Source organism: Heloderma suspectum, chromosome 4 (assembly GCF_057233095.1).
Source record: "Heloderma suspectum isolate Gila_16-S chromosome 4, 16-S_ref, whole genome shotgun sequence".
In the NCBI taxonomy this organism is placed as follows: Eukaryota; Metazoa; Chordata; class Lepidosauria; order Squamata; family Helodermatidae; genus Heloderma; species Heloderma suspectum.
Genome location: NC_139461.1, coordinates 239,590,524 through 239,601,430, shown reverse-complemented (window position 1 = coordinate 239,601,430; position 10,907 = coordinate 239,590,524). Strand labels below are relative to the sequence as shown.

The following is a 10,907-nucleotide window of genomic DNA, read 5'->3' as shown; positions in this document are numbered from 1 at the left end:
TTACTCTTTTTAATGTTCATTGTTTTTTATTGTTTTTACATTTTATTGTTTTAAATTGTTGTACACCACCTTGAGAGCTTTTAAATAGACAAGGTGGTATATACATGTTAATACTATAAATTTATAAATACATAAGGGAGCAATCCTATGCATGTTTAAACAGAAAAAGTCCTACAACTCCCAGCATGCTGCCTGAGAATTTTTTCTATTGAAACATGCATAGGGTTGTGCCTTCAATAAATATGTTCCCCGATTACCTGCTTTACTTGGGATCTCCATGTTGCACAATGAGAGTGGTAAAAGTATGATGTGTCTTCCTGCAAGTGAATGGGGCAGGCGTTCACATTGAATGGAGTACAGATTTGCACGGGGGGGGGGGGGAGGTTAGAAGGTGATGTAGGTATAATTTAACTAGGAAGGTGTCTCCATGAGCGATTTACTCCAAGCTGGCTGCGTTTGGAGGTAGTTAGGGATACATGATGTGGCCATCCAGCAGCCACCCCGGGAGCTTATCAGGGAAACCCAGATTTCCTGAGACTGCTTAAAGTCCGATTCTTTTCCTTAAGTCAGGTTCTCCCTGGTTTAGTTGCTGTCTGCCCCAACCCTGGCATTTACCTCGGGTATGCTAGCCCTGCCCAGGGGTGTGCCTTTCACCGTGACTATGGTCAAGGGGTGTTTCCTGTGTGTTTCCCATCCTTGCACAAACCAATTAGTGTCTACTCAGAAGTAACTCCCATTGTGGTCAATGAGGCTTCTCCTTTGAATGCCCACATTGGAATTTACAGAGATCCCCTTCAATTGAAATGGCACAGTTTAAGGCACAAAGTCCCTAAATGCTCTAAAGCATGCTATCTCGAGGTGCCGATTCTCTGTTGTTTGGTTTATTGCCTTAGGAAGTAATTACTTCGCACCGTTATAGAGATCCTCCACAGCATCGGGGTAGAAAGGGGGCTGGTTTCCCATCCCTGTGTTCAGGGATGTGCTTTCCCAGCACAAGCATGTGTGTGTCTACTTGGAAGTAACTCCCATTGTGCTCAGTGAGACTTGCTCCTAAAATGCAAGCACCTGGAGCTTCAGGGGAAAGGAGAAAGGGGGGAAGCCTCTCTTATTGGTTGAGCATCTCCTGCCAGTCAGATGACGTTCACTCCAACCCCCTCCCCCGCCAGGACGTATGTTCTGTGAAGCGATTTTTACTGGTATGGAGCACTCGCTTGTGGAGCTCTGCATGGACCAAAGCTGATTCATTTTAAAAAATCGGGTACTCTCCCATTTGCTTCTCCTTTCGTTTTCATAGAAACGCCCCCTAGGTTTATTTTTTGCCACAACCTGAGCTACTGTTTCTATCCGATATCTTTTCCTGTGCTTTCTGTTTTCAGTATGAATGTATTATAATTTCAGGTGAAAGGTGACTCAGACACATGGACACTATTAGAGGAGTGAGGTGAGAGTGCTGTCTCTCTTCATCTTGACTGATAACCTGTGCGTACTCTGTAGTGTTGTGGTGGAAACCTGGTATCCGTGACATCCATGTATGACATCAGTATGTATGTATTATCACTATGGGCTGGGTGACAGCTTTGTAGTCAGCTATCAGCCCCCACTTGAAATGGGGAGATCATAATACAGGGTGGTTGTAATCAACACCATTTGGGGGATATTAAGAGTGATCGACTGCATTATACCATAGTGCTGTCATAAATCACTTAACCTCAGCCCCTCTTTTCCCCATCTGAAATATAAGGATAATAACAAGACTGGACTAGATAATAAGACTGGCTTATGACAGTAAGTCATAGTCTCTCAGCCTCCGTCCTTTTCACCAGCAATACGAGTATAACAGCTCTGCAGAACTATATTTACATTTGCAGTATAATTAAAAAAAAACAACTGCACATATTCACGCTTTTTACACACAATAAAGCTCGAATTTGGAACAGCCTGAATTCCTCTCTTTGCTTTTACTTTTTAGGGGGTGGGGTACAAAACACAGCGTCAACCCAACAACAACCTAGGAATTCCGTTCAGACAAAGCTATCGTCCCACGGACAACGCTTTGCGGGCACGGCAACTCCCAGCATCCAACGCGCCTTACGGCAGTCAAAATGATCGGCCCCCTTCCCCGTCTCGGGAAGCGGTAGGCTGAGACGTGGGCATCGACTGCATTTCCCAGGGCGCATTTCGACTTTCGTCGGTAGCGAGTTGAGAGGCGGAAGTGGGTAGGTTTCCGGTGGCTCTCTTCACCCCCCCCCTTTTCCAGCTTGTTCTCCTCTCGACTCTGCGGCCGCTGAGGAGAGCGAGAGGCGCCGCCCGCCTCTCCCCGTCCTGTCGCCGCGATGGGCTGCACGCTGAGTGCCGAGGATAAGGCGGCGGCCGAGCGGAGCCGCATGATAGACCGCAACCTGCGCGAGGACGGCGAGAAGGCGGCCAAGGAGGTGAAGCTGCTCCTGCTCGGTAAGGAGGAGGAGGGCGAGGCCGGGTCGGGGCCTGCTCCGCCGACGCTGTCCCGGGCTGGACTGAGGGGAACGGGCGCGGCAGTGGCCTGATAGGGCGGCCGGGCACGAGCACCCCACCAGCACCGAGAGAGGGGGGCCGGAGCGCTGCATCTGCGCCGCGCCCCTGTTTCGGACGTCCCGGAGGCTTTTGTTAGCCAGGCGCTGGGAGTCGCGCCTCCCGTTGCTGGCCAGCCTAGGCGGGCGCTCCCATGGCTCCCGGGCGCGTCCCAGGCCTCCTTCGCTCGTACGCACGGGAGGGAGCGAGCCGGCTCAGGCCCAGCGTGCCCTCGTTATCCTTTGCCACTTTCTTACCCTGCTGGAAAGGGCAGACTTCTGCAGGCTTTAGGCGCGCGGGCGGGGTGTCCCTCGTACTCTGTCGTGTATGAACTTCGAGGGAGAAGATCTAAGGCCGTCCGAAGACAAAAAGTACGTGCGAAGATGCACAGATCGCCTTAGTTTAAGGAAGTTAAGCTTGAGCCTTGAAAGATGATAGTTTGGATACTTGTAGAGGCCCGTACACCCACAGAAGACCTCGAGTGGGGAGATAATGAGCAATAATCTTTTATAGAAGTTGCCGCTTATGTGGTAGTTAGGTGTGAAGGTAAGGGCTCTTTTATATTTATGTTTTAAATACTCTTTAATGCCCTCCCATTGTTCTCCATTTCCAGTAGTACATATCTTTGAAAGAAAAGAAGACTGAACATGTATTTAGGCTGTGTGATACTACCTGCACCTTCTGCAGCTTTAGAAGCTAAGGGGGGAATCTTTCTTCATACAGCTCCTAGCACCTTGGACAGCAAAGGGGAGAGTGCGTGTTTGTCTCTACACAGCACAAGTGGCCTAACGTGTTTGTGGCCTAATTTGTGTTCTGCAGCGGATAACTACTGAGATGAGGAGAAAATAGGGTTGGCCTCAAGCTATGAAGGTAGCAATGGGATTGTTTTTCACTGGCAGAGAGCATGAGCATTAGCCTCCTTTCCAGTAGTGACATCTGGCAAGTGTACCTGTTTTTTCTAGACTAAACAGCAAAACATGTTGGAAGGAAACCCCAGACTAAACTTATTTTGTCTTGTAGTGCCTCTGAACTACAGTGCATCTGAACTACTTATGTTAGATAAAGATGACAGAAGCTGAAGTTTTAGAACGAATTGACCAGTGAAAAAGTGATAAGTCACTGGGGGCAGATAGTATTAATCTCAGTTCTTATTTATTTGCATTTTATTGGGTTTTTAAAACAAAACAACCAAGAAGCACTCTCATAAAAGTAATTACAGTGGCATTCAGCCTCAGTTCTAAAGAACACAAAATAGGAAATAGTTTATTTAAAAAACCTAAAATAAAAATCACAGCAAGTATAATAAGAAACAAACTCCTTAAAAATATGTATTTTATTACTAGAAGCCTTCTAACCAGGTTTTCAGAAATATTTTTGACCATGATCTCTCACAGGGTTTTCGACGGCAGCCTTCCTCAACCTGATGCCTCCAGATGTTTTGGACCACAACTCCCAGCATTCCTGACCAATGGCCATGCTGGCTAGAGCTGATGGGAGTTGAAGTCTAAAACATCTGAAGGGAATTAAGTTGGGGAAGACTGTTCTAAGGAAACATAACACTCATGGGATCAGATAGTGGATCATCATGACTCAGTAACTGGAGAAAAACTAAGCAGAACGCAAAGGATAAGAATAAACTTTGGTTTTCATAATGGAGGGAATGTAAATAGTGGGTGTCCCCTAAAAGCATGTGTTTAACTTATAAAATGACATGAAGTCTGGGATAAATTGTGAAAGAGCCACGTTTACAGATGATAACAAATGGTATAGTATAGTATAGTATAGTACAGTACAATTCTAACCATGCCTTGAAGAGCTTCAAAAGAAGTTCTCCAAATTGGTTGGGCAACTGTATGTTTATGTATTACATAATTTTATCGTGTGTCATGTCCTCTACTTTTTAAAATTTTGCTATTGTTTAACACATCTTCATATGTTTAAGTTTCTTGTCTGCATTTGACACAGAGCTTCTCACTTCATCTATAAATCCTTCAACTGCAGACTGAGACAAAACATTCTAAATTAGACTGAGGGGGAAGAGAGAATGTGATCAAAGCCCACTGATTAAGTCAGCTCAGTCTATTGTGGCAATGAAAAAAGCAGATTCTGCATTATTACAAAATATTTTTAAAAGCATGTTACATCCAAATAATATTTTGTACTATTCTAGTCGACCCAACTTCAAAAGATTTCCCGCGGGGTTGCTATGTACAGCAAAAACAACAAAGATTTGTGGCACTTTGAAGACTTAACACATTTATTATTATGGCACAAGCTTTCATCAGAAGTAGAGTATAGTTCATGAAAGCTCATGCCATAATACATTTCTTGGTCTTCAAAGTGCCACAAGACTCTTAGTTGTTAATCTTAAAAATCTTAGAGCTGGAAAAGACAAGCAAATCACAGTGATCACAGATATGAAGTATCTTTCCTATGAAGGAAGGCTTAAGAAGAAATATAACGAAAAGGTGGTGTGATAAAATTTTTTCTAAACCACTAAAATTCGGGCTCATTTAGTGAAATTGCTTGTTCATAGGTTTAGGAGAAGAAAAGGAAGCACTACTTCACCCATTGTGTAATTCATTGATGAAATTTGTTACTATAAGATGTCACTACGACTACTTACTTAGGCTGCATTCCTGGGAGGTTCTCAGAGGCCATAAGATAGAGTGGATCTCCCACTCTCAGGTTGGAGAGGGAGGTATGCCACACCTCCCTTTTGCAAGCATAGAAACTTCCACAACTCTTCCTTCTCTAACATCACTACTCCATCGGAGAAAGCAAAAGGAGGGCATGCTGGGGGTCTACAGTTCCCAACGCGTCACCAAACTGGCAGCAAAATTAGTCATGACTAGCTTGTTCTAGTGGCACTATGGCATGACTGACTTAGTCTGGAACCAGTCCAGTGGTGAGCCATGACAGCTAAATATGGGATTACCATGTTTACAGGCAGTATCATTGTGCTTACCAGATGATGAAAAGCATGGGGCTATCACTAGTATGCTATAGTTGAATGTTTACTAGGAGCATCTGACTGGACACTGTTGGCGACAAAACAGTGGACCTTTTGTCTGACCTGTGAGGTAGTTCTTATGCAGATGTTATGAGGGGAAATATATATGATTAAAAGATTGTGCACAATGGTTTGAACTTCCATTTTGAATATGGAGAATCGCAGCATTTTCATGGCTCAAAATTCCCTCCTAGGGCAAACTCTAAATATTTCACCTAGGAATGACAATTTTGATAACCTTATTCCTTAAGAAAGGACCCTTTGGCCTTTCTCTTCCATTTAATTTTTATTTTTGGAAGCATGGAGTTTGGAAACCCCACAACGTCCTAAAGCCTAGTGATATTGTTACTCCAAGTTCATTTCTTTATGCTTGCTGATCTTGCTCAAGAATGTAAAGTTCACAAATTGTTTTATAGGACCTAAAATACTTTGATGCTTGAAGTGTTGTACAAAGCTTATGAGGCTATTTAATGTGCATGTAAATAGTATTTTAAAATGCTGAAGGGAACCATGCAGTTTCATTGCAGTATACTTAGATGAAAAGAGAATTCCTAACTTAAAACTAAAATATTTGGTTAAGGAGCAATTTTGTGTTGGTTGAGTAGAAGGTGAATTACTTGATGACTCCTATTTAGTATTTTAAAGTTATAATTTCATTTGAAGGTGTGGCACGTTCTTAGACTTTACTGACCTACTTAATTAAATTTGACTGATCTTGGTAGGGTGTGTGTGCAAATTTGTGTTCCCTCTGTATTACCAAAGCAGCCAAACTATAGCCGTCTAAACTTGTCCATGGGTACATTGCTTAGGTTTTAGTACACAACTTTTTTACTCCAGAGCAAAAAAGTTCTGTTAACATTGTTGGTTTGATTTATTCATTTACACCATTTGCCAGATACCCAATAACAGTCATTCTCTGAGCAATGTACAAAAGAATATTAAAAGCAATTTAAAATCACCAAAATCTACAACATTCAAATTAATAAAATAAAAACCTGTGCTAAAAAATTATAAAATAGAGAGAAAACTAAACAAAAGCCCCGTACAGAGCAGTAGATAATACAAACTGAAAAATTCAAGCGAATAAGGCAGCCATATTTAAAATATAGCATATATCAAGCTTTAAAAGCCCATGAGAATAAAAAGTTGCCTGGCTCTGAAAGTATATTAAGGTAGGCACTAGGCTATCCTATCTGGGGGTGTGGCCTTGTATAAATTAGGGGCCTACTGAGAAGACCCTTTCTCTTGTAGTCACTTGTAGTATTTGAGCTTGTGGGGGTACTCAGAAAAAGGACCTCTGTTGATCTCACGGCATGGTCAGGTATATATGGGAAAAGATGGTCTTTCAGTTACCATGGCCGCAAGCTATGAGGCACTTTAAAGGTCAAAAACAGCACTTGAATTGAGCCCAGAAATGGACTGGGAGCGAGCAAAGGCTCCGTACCAGTTAGCACTGACTGTAGCAGCCATATTCTATACCAACTGCTGTTTCCAGGCTATCTTTGAACTGTAATACAATTCTGTATAGTAATCTAAATGAGCGCTTACCAAAGCACAGGTCACTGAAGCCAAAATATCTCCATCCATTTACTTATTTTAATCATGAGTAAATGGATTATAGTTTGCAGCTATTTTTGGAAGCCAATACCAGTGAAATCAACTTTGTCTCCATGTAATTGCAGGTAGGCAAATCTCCTAACTTCATATATACACTGATGGGGGCTGAACTGGCAGTGGCTGATTAGGCAAGGAATCTTCAGCTCATGGTGGATAGCTCAGTGCAAATGTTGATCCAGTTTGTGAGAGTTTTGAAAAGGCAAATTCTGTGTTAGGGATATTAGGAAAGGATTGAAAATAAAAATAGAAAATAACGTACCACCTTTACACAAATGTGTGACCACATTTAGAATACTATGTTCAGTTCTTGTTGCTTCATCTCCCAAAAGGATAACTGTAGAGCTGAAGAACGTGCAGAAAAGGGCATCCAAGGTGATCAGGGGAGCTGGAGCAGCTCTCCTATGTTTGGGGCTTTTTATTTTTTAGAAAAACATGTAATGGGGAGTGTGATAGAAGCCTAAAATCATGTGTGATGTGGAGAAAGTTGAGTAGGAAAAAGCTTTTCTCACCCTCTAATGCTAGAACCTGCAGTCATCCAGTGAAGCTGAATGGTGGAAGATTCAGGACAGGCAAAAGGAAGTTCTCTTCACACAGTACAGTTAAAGAAGACACGATGATAGCCACCCCCTTATATGGCTTTAAAAGGGAATTGGACAAATTCATGGAAGATAAGGCTATCAATAGCTACTAGTCATTATGGCTATATGCTGCCTTGCTGGTGAACAGCAGCAGGGGAAGGCTATTGTCTTCATGTCTTTCTTATGGGCATCCCATAGGCATTTGGGAAACAGGATGCTGGACTAGATAGGCCTTTAGTCTGATTCAGCAGGCCAAGCTGGATATTCTTATGGATGTTTTTTGGAAAAGAGAGAACTTAATAGGCTGTAAGTCCTATGCATGTTTACCCAGAAGCAAACCCCACTGAGTTCAATAGGACTTGACACTCCTAGGTAACTATGACAAGGATTGTAGTATAAAGTGTGTGGTGTCAGAACTCATAATTGATTGACTTCTTCTTTTGTTAAGAAAAATCAAGTGTATATGGGGAAACTTAATGATATTGTTGCAGTGAAGTTATAGCTAAGCCTTTAGTGGTAGAAGGGTGAACAGGTGATCTGTATGCAACAAATATATTCTTTTAATCACTACTTTTAAGAATTCAGTGAACATAAAATGCCTTGTGTTTACATAGTTTGTAACAAAACAGTATTTATTAACAAAGTCAGTAACTTCATTAATTTCATACAATGCTAGATAATAGTAAAGATCTTTTTCTCTCATCAAAATGACTTGACAAGTATACTTCCAGTTGTGTAGGTTTGTTTGAATAGTGCTTCTGGTATTATTATAGCTAGAAAAGATTTATTACATTACAATGCTTCTAAACAGAGATGTATAAAATTTCTGAGTACCCATTTGTATTCGTAGCCCCTCCCCAGAAAAGTGTCTGCTTTTCTGAATGATCGTTATGTTGCTGCTAGCAGCTTGTTCCTTGGTGTCTGCTATACTTTGTGGTGGCGATCTTTGAGCAGAATTCCTCAGAAGTCATGGGAAATGTGGTCCTTTGTTCTTGCTTAGTGAGATTTGCTTTTTCTTTTTGGTGGTGTTTTTTTGTTCTGGAAGCAGTTACGTAAACTGTTGAATGTCTGATAATAATTTCCCTTTCTTTCCATTTATACAAAGGTCACTTATTTCTCTACAAACAATACTCTAGTTTATCTCACAATAAGAACTGTTAGGCAAGCACGAAATTAACTTTAAACCTAAGTGTGAAGAAGTAACTTGGCATTTTACCAACATTCAAGAAGTAATAGATGTCTTTAAAGCAGGAGTGGGCAGAAGATAGATCTGGACCTACTGGGAGATTTCTGAGTGGTTTTAAGTAGAGCGCCCAGGATTTCTGACTCCCAATTGTTTAACAGTGGTAACAAAAAATGACCACCCCAAATTATACTGCTGAAATGAAGGGGGAGTAACTTGGAGTGGATTTTTGTGTGGAAGGACTGCGAGTTCAGTTCAGGTACTTAAAACAAATTCTTGGGCTCAGATTCGAAGTGTGTGCCTTTTCACCTGGTCTGGTTGGTCGATCTCAAGGTTCTAGTAAAAAAAATTGCTAGATCCTGCAAACCTGAAATCTGCCCTCCTCTATTTTAATGCATGTGAAAGACCTAATACTGTAGTTAGTTGAGTCAGCCTTATAGACCATTTTTTCAGCCCATAGTAACAGGTCAGTTACTTAGTAACAGGTCAGTTTTTGGATTATGCGGATACAGAGCATCTATAAGATTGAAGGAATGCTACAGTTCCCCCTCCCCTGTGCTCCTTGCTTTGCGCATTTCTGCTCTAGACAACCCTTCTATTGTTCCATTATTGCAGTGCCTCCAGGGAAAAACACTTTTGTGAAGGGCCACCCAGTTTAGCTGACGTATAGTTTTGTGTGATTTTCCTATTACAGCAAGTGGCTCTATATACAAAAGCAGTTACATTGATCTGCCTGTTCAGCTTAATTTCTGCTGTGTATGACTTGCCTGTTTGAGTATAACTTGGAAAGATCCTGCAGTCCAAAGACTATCTGAGCCACAGTACTTTAAGTGTGTTAGTCCCAATGATTTCAGTGGGGAGAAGTATAGCTAACTCCAATAATTCTGTCTGAATTTGTAGGCTGCTTCACACATTCACACATGTAACCTTGTAACATGTAATGGATAAATGTCATTTTTTAACTGCATGTATTCAAGGAGCCAGTGCATTTGCATCTGCATTTTTTCCAGTCTTGTCCTAAACATGGCTCTCTGCATTATATACAGTGGTCAAAAAGGCATGTAGCCTTGCACTGTAGGGCCATTGTGAGTATGAAGTCTCCTCCTGTATGTGTCTGTTCAGACCCTTAGGTCATCTTCAGAGGGCCCTCCTGAAAGAATTATGTGGGTGCCTACAAGAGAGAGGGCCTCCTCAGTTGTGGTGCTTCGTTTATGGAATTCTCTCCCCAAGGAGGCTTGCCTGGTTGCCAGCATTGTTCTCTTTTCTGCACCAGGTGAAGACCTTTTTGTTTTTGTTTTGTTTTTTAACCCCCGGCAGAGTTTAGCTTTCAGGTTTTAGGGGATGTTTTTAGATAATTTGTTTTTATTCCTGTGCTGTTTGTTTTGTGCCTTATTTTATTGTTTTAGCTATTTGAAATCTGCCCAGAGAAAGTCTGTTATTGGATGGATTAAAAATACAATAAATAATAGCCACAGTGAACCTGCTAATTTTGTGCTGTGGCCCTGAGTAATAAAATGTTTCAGTACAATACTACATTTTCTTAAAGGAATGGGGCATTTTCTAGCTAAAGTGAGCATACCTTTGTATAAACTGGCAACATGAGCCTTATCTAATTACTCTTTCTATTAGCTAAAGCGTCTTCCTAATTAGAACAAACTGAGTGTTAGTAATTTGTATTCCTTCTGCTTTTTTTGGTGGAACCTAAGGAACAATGTCAGAACTGTACATTATTAGGCCAGCTTGTGTAATAAAATCTCAACTACTGTGTCTTCTCTGCAAAGCAGCATCAGGAGGGAGTGATTGAATTGGAAAAGCAGCTGGCGTGAGAGAAAGTATTTAACTTTTCCCCTGCCTGCTGGTTTTCCCTTTCAAGCCCCCATCCCACCCCTTTTTCTGGTGCTCCCCCAGCTGGATCCCAGATCCATATTTGCAAAACACATGGAAAATTAATGTCTTGAAGCTAATTCCT

The 10,907-nt window shown here is 41.7% G+C and overlaps 1 protein-coding gene and 1 long non-coding RNA gene across 2 annotated transcripts in view; both read left to right on the top strand.

Annotated features, from left to right (window-relative positions):
• Positions 1 to 1,176: 1,176 nt before the first annotated feature.
• Positions 1,177 to 2,041, top strand: LOC146348334 (uncharacterized). The gene is made up of 3 exons (XR_014790595.1): positions 1,177 to 1,258; positions 1,399 to 1,441; positions 1,970 to 2,041. It is a non-coding gene; the product is annotated as an uncharacterized LOC146348334 (long non-coding RNA).
• Positions 2,042 to 2,277: 236 nt separating this feature from the next.
• The window catches only part of GNAI3 (G protein subunit alpha i3), a 34,613-nt gene continuing 25,983 nt past the window's right edge, over positions 2,278 to 10,907 (top strand). Inside the window, exon 1 of the mRNA XM_084852865.1 lies at positions 2,278 to 2,451. Coding sequence (XP_084708991.1) covers positions 2,334 to 2,451 — 118 coding nt within the window. The 5' untranslated portion in view covers positions 2,278 to 2,333. The remainder of the gene's footprint in view (positions 2,452 to 10,907) is intronic.